This window comes from Vigna angularis, chromosome 9 (assembly GCF_016808095.1).
Source record: "Vigna angularis cultivar LongXiaoDou No.4 chromosome 9, ASM1680809v1, whole genome shotgun sequence".
Taxonomy (NCBI): domain Eukaryota; kingdom Viridiplantae; phylum Streptophyta; class Magnoliopsida; order Fabales; family Fabaceae; genus Vigna; species Vigna angularis.
The window spans coordinates 9,256,291-9,275,096 of NC_068978.1; the positions used below are offsets into that span (position 1 = coordinate 9,256,291).

Here is an 18,806-nt window from a genome sequence, read left to right on the forward strand (position 1 = left end):
GTATAGGTTAATCTTCACAGGACAACTTCCAAAATATAATTACGATTTAGATCATGTTGCATATTTTGTAAAACTTGCATAATAAATAAGAGCACATAACATGAAGCAGCAATTGGTGCCCTGGAGGATTCAATGGAAGAAGCACTTGAGAATCTTCTTTGGGCTCATGATGAAAAACTAGGGGAATGATTTGAGGGTTGGTAAAGCTATAATTTCACCTTTGTAGGGGTTTTTAATGCCTACAATTTCCGATCAGAACTGCCAATGTAGTCTCTTCAAGGCTCTAAAGATGCCATTACCTTATAATGATAGAGTACATTTTCAGGATGAAAGTGTTCCACATGTTCCCTCTTTCAACCTACTTGAACCTAAAATAGATCATCAGGCTATAACTAAAAGGCTACTGGAGAGATTACTTATTTCAAGAACGAGACTTCGTGAGGGAAAAGGCATAAAATTTTGTCCATGTTTTAAGAAAAAAAGGTAAGCATAACCTTTCTTGAAAAATATCTGTAAAATTATACCAGAATAAACATTTTTTTCAAGCCTAAAATGCAGAATTTTTAAATTAATTTATATTTTATTTTTCTTTAAAAAGTAATATTTATTATTTAAATCTATGTCATGTTTTAGAGTCTATGATATGACACATTATTTTACAACTGATCTAATATGGAATGAACACTATCATATTTGTAAGCTGCCTACAAATTTGACCTGTGCAATATCTTTCTTTTTCAGTAATCCAGTAATCTAAAAAACTAAAGCAACTTTAACAAATAAAAGAAGCTTTCACTTGTGTATGCTGGTTTACATGAAACCTAAAATAAGTTGAATTAAAAAAACTGTTATTTCCAAATTATTGTCTTGACGTTTCAGCTGTCTTACACGTACATGCATCTTAATTTTAGTGTGAACATGAAATATTTGTCTATTTGATTGGCAAGGAAAGAGAAGCTAAATATGCAACTTGCTAGTCTTTCTCCCTGGCCAAAATTACTTACCTAGATTTGTTGTTCAAAATATTCAGCATTTGCTTAATGAAGAGTAAACACTTTAGGCCAAATTCCGAGCTATGTTAACCCTCCGAAGGTCCCAAGACTCTGTGCCAGCAATCTAGTCAGAGACGAAAATGGGTTTCCATTGAATAATATAAACTCAATCACATCACAGGATCACATTCACTACGCGATACAGGATATTGTACTAAATATATTCAACAACTTATGAAAATTTTGGTTAGTGCAAAATTTTACCTAATGGCTCTGTTATGTATACAATTCTATTCATCCCCGTATTTTAGCTTTTTCTTCTGCTTTCTACGCTGATCACGCAAACCTGGAACAACATGCCAGAATTTTTAGTTTTTTCCCTACCGTGAAGCATTAATAACTACTTTGGTAAGGAAAAGACATTCAAGATTAAAACTCACGTTTTTTCTCCTCTTTTCGCTTTCTTTTTAAATTCTCTATATTTCTCTGTTTTCCGGCCAACTCCTTAATATCCATTCGCACCTGCGAGGAAAAAGGGTGATGAGTAAAATTTCAATCAAGTCACAAGATAGTTGGATTTGAAGATCTGTTTTAGGCTTAGTAATTAACTCTAGTCCATGTTTTGTCAGTTACAAGTTGGTGTGATGCCTTTAAATTTTAATGAAGTTACTGTTTATGCTAAGAATCAGATGTGTGATTTTGTTTTAGGCAAGCTAATTACCAAGGAAAAGGTCGGAAGTTTGACCCAATGCCAAAAAAATAAAACTGGAAGCCAATTAAATTGAATTAAGTAGGGATTACTCTTCGCCTATTTTGCACATGGCAACCAAATCGCAATGTCATGACACACAACACGGATGCAAAATTTGTTTACTGACCAAGTACTATCTAGTGTCAGCATCCAAATGCGTGCCAGGGCAGTTACCTTCAAATTCACTATTGTGAAAGAGCAGGAAATAAATAAAAAATAAAAAGAGAGAAATAATTAGTCTCCCTATTGTTTTTGCAGCCTCCAATACTGGAATACACATTTTAGAAACTCTAGTTTTGCAGTACCTTGAGCGTGAAGAAGGAAGTAGAAGAATCGCTCATCATCACTCATATTCACAAGGTTTCTTGTATTCATATTTAGTTTAAGCTCTCTTTACGAGGGGCATGAAGTTATTTGGTTACTGATGATGTTTTAACCTTGATTGAATTATTCTATATACATTTTCCCTTGTTTTGGCTATCAATTGTTATGCTTCATGTTAAGCTAGGAATAGTGAGATATGAGTATGCTTGCATTTGGTGCCAGGAATGAAGTTAATCTAGGGATAGATAGCTGTGTGGTAAGGTATTTTATTAATTTCAATTGGATTTATAAACTTGTGTTGTTAATTTGACAAAGGGAATTAGGCTTGTTAACATACTTTTGGACTTCACAGGTAGTTTCACCAAAGGAAGCGGTTCATAGCATAGTCAAGCGTAATTCAAATAGTAATTTATCTATTATGAAGTCTTGGATCATAATCAACTAATCAAGTGAAATAGGACCCTATTGTTTTTATCCTTATTAACGCCTTCTTATTGTTTGCTTAAATTCCTAAATGAAAATTTCCAAAAAGATGTAATCTTTTAAAATTGCATTTTTATGATTTGAGCTTCCTTCATACCAAACATAAAAGTCTGTAGATAGTTGTTCAACTTAAGAAGCGGTACTTAAACATAATACTTAAGGAAAATACTTACTACTAATAATTTTACTATACACAACTTTATACAGTTACCAATTTCCACATATTAACAAGGGGCAAAAGGATAAACAAAACGAACAAAAACATTAGCTCAATCTTAAAGTAAGCTGAACATTATATTACTACAATACATAAATTCCAGACATTTCTGACCCAAGAAGCTAGAGTCCACTCTTTCAAATCATTAAACTATTTTAATGATTTGGGTACGAAGCAAATGTTTGAAGGTTTGGAAGGGAGGGTGGGAAAGGTTGTGGGTTCAACTCCTACTAACAAAATCTTACAACTAGCATTTGCTGTAAAAAAAAAATAGTCAAATCAAATTGTGTGTGCATCTACCATGCTTCCTAGAATTAACCACTTCAGTAAATAGCATTTCTTATATCCAAGAGTATGAAAAAAAGCCAAATGTAGACAAGGGAGAAGGGATAAAAAATACAATTTTCACAATAAAGACAAGAATCTTGAAATTTAGACATCAGGCAAGCAAATCTTATTTGATGTCAGAATTTCATCATCCACAACACAACTCAATGCAGAAAACAATTGTTAGAGTATGAAAATTGTTAAAATATTAGTCTACCTCTTCACCACCACTTCGAAGAGCTTGAAGTGCATCCATGCAATCTTGACCAATCACAACCAATTTTCCCTTTTTGCCTAGACTAGAACCCTGGTGATCACTTAATTTTTGCCTTGCTAACTGTTGCAATTGCTCCTGCATGAGGGGTGTGACACCAGACTGGGAAGAGAGTATTACATTAGAGTCTTATCCTAAATCCTTCAAGGTAAAAGTTGAAAGGAAAAGAAACTATGGAAAAACATGTTCAAAATAATATCTAAACAATTTTGAAATATTAAGGCATACATGACAATTATCAGTGAACACGCCAACCTTAGGCATTATCCGATTTTAAAGTGCCCACAATCCTTTTTCATTCTAAAATAATATTAAACCTATACAGGTTGAATACAGAGAGATAAGGTAACAAGTGGACTGGTATTTAGAATATAATTATAATTTTTTAAGACACTGGAACGTATATGGGCCACATCCTAGTAGCATGGTAGAAGTTTTTATTTAAGTCCTTGGATAAATAGCATCTTCCAACCAATTTGCAACTTCAGCCATATTACCAGAAGCAGCCCAATCCAACTTTTAGGATAAGTTGAACTAAAACATATGATCAAATGCATTATAAAATTTTAAAATCAATATCCTCATGCTCACTACCTCCTGCCTTCCCGTTGCACCAGCCGGGCAATCACTATTACTCCTAAAGTAACATAAAAAAGCAAGTGCATAGTGAAATAAAAACAAAATAAGAATAATACCCCTGCTAAATACCGATGTGAAAATGATTTTGATTGTAATGGGCGAGAAATCAGCATTTTGAGCTCCTGAAATTTGTGAGATTTATAAAGCATTAAATAATTTGGAACACGTGGGGATAACAACTATACATAATTTCAATTTTTTAGGTGAGTTTCAAACCTCCTGCAATTTCTTCAATTGTCTAGAGCTGGCCTTTATTTCCTTATGTTTGTTCACTTGCTCCTCTTCACTGTCATAATTTTCAGTAATTAATTCAACTGAGCTAGCATTCCGATCAAACCAGTTTTTCTCAGCCTTTACCTACAATAAGAAAAATATAGGCAAGGATAAAATCCATAACAATGAAAAATAGACAAGGATAAGATAACCTAATAAATCTACAACTATACTCATCATAAACTCAATATAGAGGGAAAGTAAAAATGGAGGTAACGAAGAAAAACATAAATTTAACTGTTTAGCCAGGAAAAGTAATGACATGTAGGAAAATATGCCAGAGGGTAATTGAATTCAAAATCAATTTCAATCATATACACAAAAACGAAAAATTCAAAGGTGACTTGACTTAATTTGTTCAAGTAACTAACAGGAGTTGCATGAATAAAGTCCAAAAACTAATCAGCATGAATTTAGGTGAGAATCAGTATACCTGGGAATCCTTCCTTGTTATCTTGTCTATTTGTCGTGCAAGAGACAGTCTTTTTAGGACCTCTGGCATGTAAGAGTTCTCTAAAGGAAACCGCTGAAAGTTATCCTGTACATATATGACCGAGACCGTGAAACAGCATGAATTACTGACTTATTTCATGTAAAGGATATGTAAATTTATTTCATTTTCTTCAAAATCATTTCTTATCTAATTTTCATGAACTGTTTAGTGCCTCTACTATAGATGCTTGAATTTAAACCAAAAGGCACCTTAGAAAATGATTTGCACAGTGAAGCAAACTTGGACGTATCTTTTGGTGATATTAAAGCAATGCTACAACCTTCGGCGGAAGCTCTGGCTGTTCTTCCACTTCTATGAACATAAACCTAAAAATAAGAAACACGTTTGAGATATCACATATATAAATATAAGAATCAAAGAAACAAGGTATTGCATACCTCTGCTGAATGTGGAAGCTGATAATGGACAACAGTTCTAACACCAGGAATATCAAGACCCCTGGCAGCAACATCTGTAGCAACAAGTATGCCATTTTCATTTTCCCGAAAGCGATCAATGGCCTACATTAAACAAGCATGCAGACAACAACAAAATCGTGAGGGAAATAAAATGCAATTCAATTAAACGGATAAATTACTCAATAATAAGATAATTAATTTCATCACAATTTCAAGGATCCAAGTGTCATGCCCCATGAAAGGAGAGACAAAGTAGACCCACACAATGCTCATATGGATGGATAATACACAGTCAAGATACAATAACTAGGCTCAATTTATTTGTAGAAAAAAAAAGGAAAATAAGTCAAAGAGCATTAGTTGATTAAATCCTCAAAACAAGAATATGGACTTAGGATCTTATAGTTTATTTTCTTTAATTACTCACTATCAAAGATTTCTTTCAAAATCATATGAACATATAAAAAGCTCTGAAGCCAAGTCTTTTCATCAGAAACCTTACTTTAAGGAGAATCACATCATGCAATTAATTGGAGCAATTGCAGTTGGATATTCTGTTTTTGTTTCACTTCAGTATTTTTGGGATTCCTAAATAATTTTGAGAATACACTATAAATAATTCTTCATGCTCTTCTCTTATGGTATCAAGGGCAGGTTCTTCGTAGAAAAAAACTATCACAGTTAATGGACGTACAACCCCAGAAAATATTGAACAGTCTGTCATTCATGTTGAAATGTATTATGCATATGTTACTGTGTAGCTACTGTGTAGCCCAACTTTGATGGTTGGGATTAATTCCCACCTACTACATACTCTATTTATAGAGTATCACACATTGTAATAAATCATCAAAGAAATAAAAACTACTTATGTAGTTATTTAACATGGTATCAAGAGCGGGACAAAATCTGGCTTCTGTCATCTCCGTCACCATCGCCGCCGTCAACGCCGCCGTCACCGCCGCCGTCGCCACCGCCACCGCCGCTGTCCACCGTCGCCTTTCCTCCGGCGAAGTCAAGGGTTAGGTTCGCCCTGAGAAGCGCGACCCAACCCTGGTGGTCGCCGTCTCATTCGTCGCCGCACGCTCCCACACGCGCCACCTTTCTCCGGCGACTCTCAGGCGCGTGCATCTCACGCGCCACCCTCCCGGTGTCAGAGCGACACCGCGTCTCCACCAGTCGTCTCGCCTGAGCTCCCTGAGCGTGTTTAGGCACTTCGTTTTGTGTTCTGGTGTTTTTGTTCAAGACCTAGGGTTTTTCTCCCTAAAGCTATTTGTCTCTGTTTCAGTTTTTTTTTTTTTCAGATCTGGAATGGCTTCTTCTGGAATTAATTCTTCCTTCTCTGCAACTCCTATCATTACATCTGCAAAGTTGAATTGGAAAAATTATTTGTCATGGTCTTCTGCGGTGGAATTATGGTTTCTTGGTCAAGGACACCATAATCACCTTGAACAAGATGCATCTATGGTCTCGGAGGAAGAAAAACCCCAATGGCAGAAACTAGACTTCCAGTTATGTGCTGTGTTGTGGCAATCGGTTGAACAAGAAGTTCTAGATATAATGAGACCTTACAAGACTTGTTTCTCTTTTTGGAAAAGAGCTCAAGATATACAAAGACTTTTTGATGCAACCGAAAAAGTATCCTCTCTCAAACAAATCAATCACGATATGATTTCTCATATAGCAAAGGCTAGAGCTGCAGTAGAAGAATTAAAAACATTCTTCGTAGCTGATTCATTAGAAAGTATTAACAAAAGACTTGACAAGTATTACATGGTCTTAATCCTTAGAAGTTTGCACTCTGATTTTGATCATGTCCGTGATCAAGTTTTAGCAGGAGATCAAATCCCGTCAATGGATAATTTGGTTACTCGACTCCTTCGAGTACCTACTTTAGTGAAAGAAGGGAATTCAACTGATGTTATTGAAACTGCAGCAATGGTAGTTCCACAAGGAAGAGGAAGAGGTAGGAGTACTCGAGGAGGTCGTGGAGGTCGAAGTGGGCGTGTGCAATGCTCATACTGTAAGAAAATTGGCCATACCCAGGAAAGATGTTATTCTTTACATGGTTTTCCTGATAAAACTGTGCAGGTGTTTAGATCTGATAATCCAGAATCTAAAATTTCCGACGAAGAATATCGAGAATTTTTGAGGTACAAATCTGAAAAATCTACCAATCTTGATCAATCATCCTTAATGTCAACGGCATGCATTTCTCAAACTAGAGAAAGTCAAAATTCATGGATACTTGATTCAGGTGCTTCAGATCATCTCTCTGGTAACCTTCCTTCATTTTACTCCATTTCCTCTCAAAAAATTCCTAATTTAATTACTGTTGCCAATGGATCCAAAGTAGCATCTCAAGGAATTGGCAAAGTTTCATTATCTCCTTCCTTAAATTTAAATTCTGTTTTGTACATTCCTCATTGTCCTTATAATTTAATCTCTTTAAGTCAATTGACTCGTTCACTAAATTGTTCCGTAACTTTTACTGCAAATTCCTTTGTTATACAGGAACATGGAACGGGACGTCTGATTGGGGAAGGACGTGAGTCACGGGGACTTTATTATCTAAAGCCTAGTTCATCTGTTTCCTGTCTTTCAACTTTATCTCCTAAACTTTTGCATGATCGTTTAGGTCACCCAAGTTTGTCTAAATTAAAAATGATGGTTTCAAATCTTAAAAACATTAGTGTCTTAGATTGTGAGTCTTGTCAGTTAGGGAAACACGTTCGATCTTCCTATCCAAAGACATCTGAGACACGATGTAATTCTGCTTTTTCCACTATTCACTCTGATATTTGGGGACCAAGTCGTGTTACTTCCTTTGGTTTTAACTATTTTGTTACCTTTATTGATGAGTTCTCTAGATGTACCTGGGTTTATCTAATGAAAGAGAGATCTGAACTTTTAGACATATTTATGTCCTTTTTTAATGAAATTCAGAACCAATTTGGAAAGACAATTAAAATTCTCAGGAGTGATAATGCCAAAGAATATTTTTCTAGTAAACTCTCATCTTTTTTATCATCTCAAGGAATCTTACATAGGTCAACATGTCCTCATACTCCACAACAAAATGGTATAGCTGAAAGAAAGAATAGACATCTCATTGAAACTGCACGTTCCCTGATGTTAAATACTAATGTTCCTATTCATCATTGGGGGGATGCTGTCCTCACTGCCTGTGTTTTGATAAATAGGATGCCTTCTTCTTCTATTGATAATAAGATTCCTTACTCCATAATTTTTCCACACGATCCTCTATATCATGTCTCTCCACGTGTGTTTGGGAGTACCTGTTTTGTTCATAATGTCTCTCCTGGTCTTGATAAACTTTCTCCAAAGTCTATTAAGTGTGTCTTTTTAGGATATTCTCGTCTTCAAAAAGGATATAAATGTTATTCTCCCTCAACAAAAAGATACTATATGTCTTCTGATGTCACATTTTTTGAAGATACACCCTTCTTCACGTCCTCTAAGCAAGAATGTTCATCTGTTCAAAACATGCTTCCTATCCCATCATGTGATCCCTTAGTCATTCCTACTTCTCCAGTTCCCAATCACACTCAAAATGCAGATGACATTATTCAACCACCTCCTCCCTTGCCTGAAGATCCTCGAGACTCAGCTCCTTCTTCACCAGATTCCCAGACCATGGATCCTTCACCCTCTGTTGAATCTGATCAGGCTTGGCCTATTGCTCTTCGGAAAGGTATTCGATCAACTCGTAATCCTTATCCTGTTTATAACTTTTTAAGTTACCATCGTTTGTCTCCTACCTATTTCTCCTTTGTTTCATCTCTTTCTAACATCAAAGTTCCTAATAATGTTCGTGAGGCACTTGATCACCCTGGATGGCGACAAGCCATGATTGATGAAATGCAGGCACTTGACAATAGTGGTACTTGGGAACTTGTATCTCTTCCTCCTGGTAAGAAACCTGTGGGATGTAGATGGGTTTATGCTATTAAAGTTGGTCCTACTGGTGCAATTGATCGGCTAAAAGCTCGTCTAGTAGCAAAGGGATATACTCAGATTTATGGTCTCGATTATTGTGATACATTTTCTCCTGTAGCCAAAATCAGTAGTGTTCGTCTTTTTCTTGCCATGGCTGCCATTCGACAGTGGCCACTTCATCAACTGGACATTAAAAATGCCTTTCTTCATGGTGATCTGGAAGAGGAGATATACATGGAGCAACCTCCTGGATTTCGTCGTGCTGCTCAGGGGGAGTCTAATTTAGTTTGTAAATTACGTCGTTCACTTTATGGTTTGAAACAATCACCTCGAGCTTGGTTTGGTAAATTTAGTCGTGTTGTGCAACAATTTGGATTGACACGATGTGAAGCCGATCATTCAGTATTTTATGGGCATTCTACTCCTAACAAATGTGTTTATCTTATGGTCTATGTTGACGATATTGTGATTACAGGAAATGATGTTGCGAGAATTGCTCAATTAAAAGATCACTTGTTCAACCACTTCCAAACCAAAGACCTAGGTCGGTTGAAATACTTCCTTGGTATTGAAGTGGCACAATCAAAAGAAGGAGTCGTCATTTCACAAAGAAAATATGCCCTTGATATTTTGGAGGAAACAGGTCTTACAGATTGCAAGCCTATTGATAGTCCTATGGACTCAAATCAAAAGTTAATGAGAGACCATGGTGAACTTTTCTCAGATCCAGAAAGATACAGAAGGTTGGTGGGAAAACTAATATATCTTACTATAACAAGACCTGACCTTTCCTATCCAGTGGGAGTTGTGAGCCAATTTATGCAAAATCCACATATTGATCATTGGAATGCTGTAATACGCATCCTTAGATATGTAAAAGGGAATCCAGGACAAGGAGTGTTATATGAAAATAAGGGAAGTTCTGAGGTAGAAGGATATTGTGATGCAGATTGGGCTGGTTGTCCAAATGATCGGAGATCTACCACAGGATATTGTATACTCCTTGGAGGCAATCTTGTATCTTGGAAAAGCAAGAAACAAAGTGTTATTGCTCGATCTAGTGCAGAAGCAGAATATCGTTCTATGGCCTTGGCTACCTGTGAACTCATGTGGATCAAACAATTCCTTCAGGAATTAAAATTCTGTGAAAATAAGACTATGAAGTTGTATTGTGACAATCAAGCAGCTCTTCACATTGCCTCCAATCCAGTGTTTCACGAAAGAACAAAACACATAGAAGTTGATTGTCATTTCATCAGAGAAAAGCTATTGTCCAAGGATCTCATTACAGAATTTGTCAGTTCTAATGAACAACTTGCAGATATTTTGACTAAGTCTTTAAGAGGGCCCAGAATTCAGTTTATATGTTCCAAGCTTGGTGCATATGATCTATATGCTCCAGCTTGAGGGGGAGTGTTGAAATGTATTATGCATATGTTACTGTGTAGCTACTGTGTAGCCCAACTTTGATGGTTGGGATTAATTCCCACCTACTACATACTCTATTTATAGAGTATCACACATTGTAATAAATCATCAAAGAAATAAAAACTACTTATGTAGTTATTTAACAATTCATAAGCCAAATAGGTACCCAATATCCATGACACTTGCTCTTACCTTTTTTCCTGTGCAATGATGTTTAATAGGAATAGGATTAACACAAACGAACTTCAGCAAGAGGCCTCACATTGATCATTATATTGATGTTTGTTATGTGTTGTACTACTTCAGAATCTATTGAAATTTGTAACAATTGTTTAAGATGGCTTATGAAATAATTGATATTAAAGGGATTTTGGGGATAGAGGAAGAAGACAGAAGAAATGAAAATAAAACACTAAACTGATTTTAACCTAGATGCATTTCACTACGATAAATGCAAATAAAATCAGAGGTGACCCCAGGCAAGTGACAAAGTTGTGCTTTGGTCATGGATTTAAATCCAGACATCCCCTTTGCTGTATGCAAGAGTACCACTGCATACAATGACCCTACAACATAGTGAGGAGCCTTCTAGCTGAGGGGTATATTAGTTTTTCCCATACACTAATAAAATACAGAGCATTAATCCTTGTTTATGCTTCTTAGTTAAATTGTAATCTAAATTAATTATGCAAACAAATCTTGATAAGGAAACACATTAACCAATCCTAAAAAAAAGAAAAAGAGGAAATAGAACTAACCCTAGTGAATGATCTAACATATTATAAGACATTTTTATATATTCTCCAGAATAATATTGAGGTTTTATCACCCCTTGGCATGTCATGTCCTACGTTAGAAGGGCTTTCAGTGGTACTAAAACCTTGCTATCAAGGAGGCCAAACTACGTGACAGCGAGAATAGTTTGGAGTCCTTCGGTACATTTAGTTGGAGTGGAATATGCACCCTTATTTGAAGATACCTTGCTGCTTATCAACTTTAAAGGAGACCAGATGGTTTCTGACCTCTTTACCGATGTGCAAATGGTTTTTATTGAAGGAAGTTTCAATTTCTGATGAGTATAACGATTCACGAATGGTTTGACATCTGTTCATTCTTTTAATGGTATGTATAGTGCAAAAAATTAAAAATAAAATACAACTCTATTGCAGATGCAACTTTCAACCAATGATAAAATAGAACATTGCATTCTATTGAGAAACAGAATTGTACCTGATGACTCAAAGATTATGTATGCTGCTAAGAATTCAAGAGCACAACTCTATTGCAGATGCAACATTCAACGAACAACAAAAAATAACTTTTCATTCTATCAAGAAATAGAATGCAACCTGATGACTAAAAGCTGATCTATACTATCTAGACGACCTTGATGCATAGAACTTAGGTAGAATGGCAGGGATATGGGAGAAGATAGCCCAATCTTACAAGGAATATTTTGGCCATATTCCTATGCAATGTGAGGAGGGTTGCCTAAGGTTTAAAAAGAGAAACTGTCACATTCCAACTCAATGTGGGACATCTAAACACAGCCCTCTTACCCAAGCCTAGACACTGGGTGCTCTAACATTAAGACTGGAATCATATTATGAACCAACCAAGCTTGAACTATTAGGTTAAGACACAAATAATTGTATATTATAATTCTATCATGCTGTAGAGCTTCTATTGTTTGAAGAATGAACAACAATAAAGGATCAACTTCTGGACAATCACAAAGGTTCTAATACCATATTAGAAACTAACCAAGACTAACTCAAGAACGAAAGCTAGATCTAGGAGGTAGGATTGCTCAAGTCTTTCAAGGAGTATTTTGGCTGTATGCCAAACCAATGTGGAGAAGATCATCAAATCTTATAACAAATATTTTGATTGCATTCTAAATCAATGAGGTTAATCTCAACACACCTCCTCTTATTCCTAGAATTTGGACATGTATGACATGATATTAGCAAAAATGAGAATCTGCAAATGACCCCATATCAGAACCAGATAGGCTCTAAGCTAGATCTATGAGGTACGATTGCTCAAGTCTTTCAAGGAGTATTTTGGCTGTATGCCAAACCAATGTGGAGAAGATCATCAAATCTTATAACAAATATTTTGATTGCATTCTAAATCAATGAGGTTAATCTCAACACACCCTCCTCTTATTCCTAGAATTTGGACATGTATGACATGATATTAGCAAAAATGAGAATCTGCAAATGACCCCATATCAAAACCAGATAGGCTCTAATACCGACCATCCCATAAACTATTTGGATGATGAGAATGGTTTAATATTACACTTAACAGGACACATACCTTCAATCGTGCTCGCTGCTGCATTTGAGCATGAAGAGTCCAAACATCGATTCCAAGAATCCGTAATATGGAAGAAATATGACGTAAAGCTGCAATTGACGTGCAGAAAACTATGGTGCGACCTTGTCCATGGACAGTCAAAATATAATACAAATATGCATCTTTATCTTCTTCTCTGCATCTGTAAGAAACAATTAATACCGATCATCAAACAAAAACTGACATTTCATGTCATAGTAAACTTTACTTTTTGACTTTATCATGAATAATAAGGTTTAGCAAAAATGCTCAACAAGAGACTTTGGAATTTAGAAAAAATGCTCAATGATAAAGTAAAACTTTATTTGCACAAGGAGGAAAAAATAGCATGTGGCCCACCAGGTTATTAATCCAACACAAGAATAGGCATAAAATAACAGCACCAAATTCAATAGCAAATTCAGGCTGATGAAAAAAAAATAGCAAATTCAATAAAAAAATTATTTTATTATGTCACTAAAATAATATGTATTCTAAATAACTCAAGTTCTAGTTCTAGAGTTTAGATATGAGTCTACATACTCAATAAATGACTCCTCAAGCTTAGCTGCTAATATAGATGGATTAGTAAGATCAATAATTGCAGCATTGGATCTCATTCCTGCACGCTCAGAAAGAGTTTCGATAGAATTCAATCCATCTGTTGATGATTGCTTTTTTTGACCTGAGCCACGTTTTAGCTTCTTGCGAAAATCAGCAGACAGTGCAACAGTAGCTGAAAAAACAAGTGTTTGCCTTTTCTTTCTTTGATAACTAGAAACTGTAACACAACCTTTTTGTACATTTTTAGAATTATCTTCAGTACAGATGTTGGACATGGGAAGCATATCAATTATAGACTGCAACTCCTTAAAATGACCACTTTGTACCATCCGATCGGCCTCATCAAGCACAAAGAAAGAGAGTGAATGTAACTGCAAATAAACATGGTTAACATCACAAATGACTTTCAATCAATACAATATGAAGTACATTAATACAATTTTTTTTATCAGATTGCATCAATCCTGCAGCAGTCATGTATCAATAATGAAACAGGCATTTGTAAAAATGATATCAAACAACAACCAGCATGCAAAAATTGTCATCAAACAGTATAACTTTTAGCTAGGAAAGAGCAACATACTACTCCTGCAATGATCTAGGTAATACATACAGGCATGCTTAATCATGGCTTGTAAGGATAAAAAAATTGTGCAAGAGCCTATTACTTAGGGGCTCTTTGTATTCTTTTGAATTCATTGTTTTTCTATTTAATCGTGCAGATAAGTATTTTACAGTTTTCTAAAGTACTTTTCCGCTTGTCAAGTATATAATGCATTATTATTCATCAAAACAATTATTTGATTCACACAAATACAAATGCAGTGATACTCTAACTTCTCAATGCATGGCAGTGGCAGTTACCTCAACTAGATGTTTTTCTCCAGTTGACATAAGTTCCCATAACCTCCCTGGAGTTCCGACAACAATCTCAGGCTTTGCTTTTAAAAGTCTCTCCTGCTTTTCTGCTAAAATCCCCCCAACTATAGGGGTCACCCTAACATTAATATACTTCGCAACAGCTTTCAGATGATCAGTGACCTGAAAAAACAATTAAAAAATGAGCAAGCCATTGTCAAGGGATCGGTATACTATATATCCTTATCTTATCATGATTTGCTTCCCTATTTAATTGGGATTAGTGAACATATTGTAAGTAACTTGGGTTTTATGAACATAGTAAACAGAACAATACATTGTAACTTAGTTTGGTTACTATATTTCCTTATCTTTTCATCGGTGGCACTTAATTAAGCTTTTAAACATTTGAAATCCAATATACCAGAACTTTTGGATGACCCACATTTTAATATAACTAAGAAAATCTCCCACCAGTTACTACCAGTGTTCTTAACGTCTACGTCAGTATTCTTTGATTGAATCCAAATTCCAGATTACACAAATACCAGTTGCCAGCGACCAGGAGGCTCCATTTTGTTATATTCCATTAGATAACTATGACCCACCAACCCTAATAAAAGTTTTATAGTAAGGATTGCTATTAGTAAATCCCATCTGAGTTACTCCTTCTAACGGACATAGAAAATGCTAAGTTAAACCATATCAGAGTGTTAGTAAGTTTGTAACTACTACAAAACTACAAACCCAACATAAAACTTCTCACTTCTCCCCTTATTAGTCCTATAAAACAAATATATAAACTTCACTGCAACAATCAAGTATTTTTTTGACAATTATGAAAAGTTGAGAAAAGCCTTGCAATTACCTGAAGTGCAAGTTCTCTAGTTGGAGCAATAATGAGAGCCCTCAAAACTCCTTTAGGAGAATACTTTCCAGGTTCTTCAACCATGTTTGCATCCTTTTCTCTCTCCTCCAAAATGCGTTGCAAAATGGGCAAACCAAACGCTAATGTTTTACCAGATCCGGTCTCTGCAGCCCCAACAACATCCTATCAAATGTACACAGAAGAATTTTAATAAATTTAATTGGATCGAAACCAAAACAGCACCCTGAAGAATAGCTTCAAACAACCTTCCCTTGATGAGCAGCAGCTGGAATGCAAGCCTTCTGTATTGGTGTTGGTTCCTTGAAGCCAAGCTTGCATATTGCTTTCATTAGGAGAGGGTGAAGCCTCAACTCACTCCATGCATAAAATTCAGCTTCATCATTGTCCTCTTCACCTTTACCATCTTCAACATTAGCATCTAAACCTAGAAGCAGATATAACCATTAGCAAAATGCATCTTTCTTGTCTTCAATTTATAACATTGCACAAGCAATTCCAATTTCAGTAATCTACAAACACGCATTCAACCATTCTAACACATACACGTACACACACATACATAGAATTTCAAATTAATTGATTAATTTGAAATTAAACAAGAAATTACCAGCATCTGGTTGCTCAACTTTCGAGCCATCCGTAGCCTCCTTCTTTTTCGTCTTCTTCTTCTTCTTTTTTTTCTTCTCTTTAGCCTTCACACTCTCGTCCAACTCAGCTTCGACCTCGTCACTACTAGCACCATCACCTCCATCTTGCTGTTGTTTCTTCACATCTTCATTCTGTATAGACTTCTTCTTCGTCTTCCTCTTGCCATCTTCAGGCTCAGGAATATTCAAACCATACTCCGCCTCATCAATCTCCTCGAGCGAAAGAAAACCTGCACAACGAAAAAACACGAACAAAATAAAACAAGCAGAAAATCGCAAACCTACAACGAACACTGTTCTTACAAGGACACCAATGTAAACAAACTAAACATTCCACTGAATCAGCTAGAATACAAATGCTTAAATCTCAAGCTTATTTAATAAATCCACACATTAAATTTAAAAAAGTAAAAAAGAAAAACGATAATTTGAGAAGTGAAATGGAAGGTGATTGCTTATGAGAGCAAACCTCCTTCGAGTTCGTTGGTGCCAATGAACAAGGAGAAAGCGTCATCGTCATCGTTTTGAGGAAGAGAAGAGTTCCACGGAAGTGAGTTGAGTCGTTCGAGTTCAGGATCACCTTTTGCCAGGTTGCGCTTCCGCTTCAGCTTCTTCAGAGAAGAGGTTGCTACCGTTGCTGCTTCCATGGCCAAGGACTAGGGGTGGGCAAACTGTCCTATAGTGTACTGCACTGAACTAAAAAATAGTTCAGAGTAACTGAACTGAACAGTTATAGTGCAGTGCGGTTGAACTATTTTTATAGTGCAGTATACTGCTCACGGTCTAGCCAATTCTTTCAACACATCAAGAGTTTCCCTTCCTTTCAAGCTCGGTTCTTTCTCCAATACTGAAGCCTGCTCCTCCAGTGTTTCAGCGCTGAGCTCTGCTGAGTGCTGCCGCTAACAAAGATGGGGATAGGTGAGATACTTGAAAATTTAACTCAACCAAATACTTAAAAAGGAAATTTAACGAAAACCCAATATTAACAGATAAAGTAAGTATAATGCCAAGGACAAAACGTAGATAGAAATCCCTTAGTGCTTTTGGTGTTCTCTGATCAAAATTAAAGTTTCAATTTAGTAATTGGCATAATATATGTTTGGGTTGAAGATCAACACAGTTACTGAAGTATTTAAATGTTTTCCTTAAAACACCAATAGTTTCATTCCAATTTACCAATCAATAAATCAATACAAAGATAGCATTTCTATCTTTTTTCCTTAGATTTTAACAATATTCTCCATAAATGACTAAAACTACAGATCATGGGATCCAATCCTCGTACAACACAGATATAAAAACAAGGAAGGAGAGAGGGATTTGAATAAAATTTGTTGTTTGCTTCAAAGGTTTAGAGGGAAGGGAAAATGAGGACCTCAAATACCTCCTCTCCAATTAAGAGTTCTCTTCTCAAAACAAGATGCTTTTATTTTTTCCAGTTCCTCTCCTCACTTGAAACAAAAATAGACTCTGCGACCACAATTTAGAACCTTAATCTTCAAAGAGTTCCTAAATCTTAACAACCTAGAATCACAAAAAAAAAAACCAATTTTTCAACAGCAAACATTAAGGAAACAGCACAAATGGATCCATACACTGCAACATATCACAACTTACCACACGAACAGCAAAAAAAACAAAAGAACCCCAGTTTCTCCCACTCCACACAAGTAAAACAACAGATACACCCGTCAAAATTCCATCAAAAGAGGTACCACCTTTTCCACGGAAAAGGGAGAGGGACATACCAAAACAAAGAAATGGCAGCATTTCAGCTTGTGCGGTGCTATACGTAGCAATGCCACAACTCAATTACAGACGGCTGCGAGCCTTCGATAGCGGCGAACCTTCCACGATGGTGGTAGAGCCTTTGACAGTTCGGCAACGGCAGAATACGGAAAAGCCTTCGATAGCGGTGAGTCTTCAACGGCGACGAACCTCCGACGGCTACGAGCCTTCAACGGCGGCAAGCTTTCAACCGGGCGCGAGTTGAGAAAGCATGTAAGAGGCGGGGAGAAAATTGAGATAAATTATAGTTTAGAGCTTTTAAATGAACTGTGCCTAGCCCTACCAACGACACCGCCGCGTTCTCTGTTTTTCGTAAGTGCGTTTATTTCTCTTCGGTGAACAAAGCCACTGTGCATCAAGCAAAGTTGGGCCCTATATCTGGTTTTGGTCTTTATTGGGCTTTAATTCGTTGGCTACTATTTACACTTCCCTCGCAGAATGGGATGTATTGGTATAAAATGTGAGTGTAAATAGTAACACCCTCCACTATCTCTACCTACCATTTCACTGTTTTTTTTTACGTCATATTTTTGTTTCCAGACAGTTTTTCCCTGCATTTCCATAAATTTCTTCTTGCAATCCCACAAATTTTTATATCTCAAATTGTGTGCAATTCATAATATTGATTTTGTATTTTGAATTATATAATCTAAATTTTATTCCTTTATTTTATATTCTGAAACATATAATCTAAAAGGTTTAATTGCTTGCATTGTCCCTAGTTTGGCTGCAACGTGTCAAAGTAGTCCATTCTTTTAAAAAAATTTCAATTACGTACAAACTTGGTTTAAAAGTGTCAATTTCGTCCAAACTTATGTAAAATTTGCTTCAATCAAGTCCCTTCCATTAAATTCACCAAAACGGACGTCAATTTTTTAGTTCTCTCTCATCTGCTCCTCTGCTTCTCTGCTCTGCTCCTCTGCTTCTCTGCTCTGCTCCTCTGGACATTATAAAATAATATAATGATAATATAAAATATAAAATAATACATTAAGCAATTATTAGAAAATTTGAAGATGAATATTATTTTGTTGAAGATGTACTGACACGTTGATATGTTATTTTGTTAACAAATTGCGGCAGTAAAATAGATTTGATTAAATTGTTTTGATTCTTTATACATAATTACTTTAATAT

The 18,806-nt window shown here is 35.9% G+C and overlaps 1 protein-coding gene across 5 annotated transcripts; it reads right to left on the minus strand.

Moving 5' to 3' along the window:
- Positions 1-351: 351 nt before the first annotated feature.
- LOC108347525 (DEAD-box ATP-dependent RNA helicase 13) lies at positions 352-17,997 on the minus strand. 5 transcript variants are annotated; one of them, XR_008245182.1, is made up of 18 exons: positions 17,630-17,997; positions 16,351-16,780; positions 15,842-16,111; positions 15,480-15,658; positions 15,214-15,396; positions 14,352-14,528; positions 13,467-13,858; positions 12,906-13,086; positions 5,172-5,294; positions 4,983-5,099; positions 4,714-4,818; positions 4,224-4,364; positions 4,064-4,129; positions 3,312-3,470; positions 1,433-1,514; positions 1,257-1,338; positions 1,005-1,103; positions 352-368 (listed from the first exon to the last, which is right to left on the minus strand). XR_008245182.1 is itself a non-coding variant. In XM_017586818.2 (17 exons), the coding sequence occupies exons 2-16, from the start codon at positions 16,526-16,528 to the stop codon at positions 1,283-1,285; spliced, it is 2,409 nt and encodes an 802-aa protein (XP_017442307.1). In that variant the 5' UTR covers positions 16,529-16,780; positions 17,630-17,997; the 3' UTR covers positions 801-1,103; positions 1,257-1,282. The 5 variants fall into 5 exon arrangements, 4 of the variants coding, with proteins under 4 accessions (XP_017442307.1, XP_017442305.1, XP_017442308.1 ...); XM_017586818.2 differs by lacking the exon at positions 352-368 and having other exon boundaries at positions 801-1,103; XM_017586816.2 differs by lacking the exon at positions 352-368 and having other exon boundaries at positions 801-1,116.
- Between the last annotated feature and the right edge of the window lie 809 nt (positions 17,998-18,806).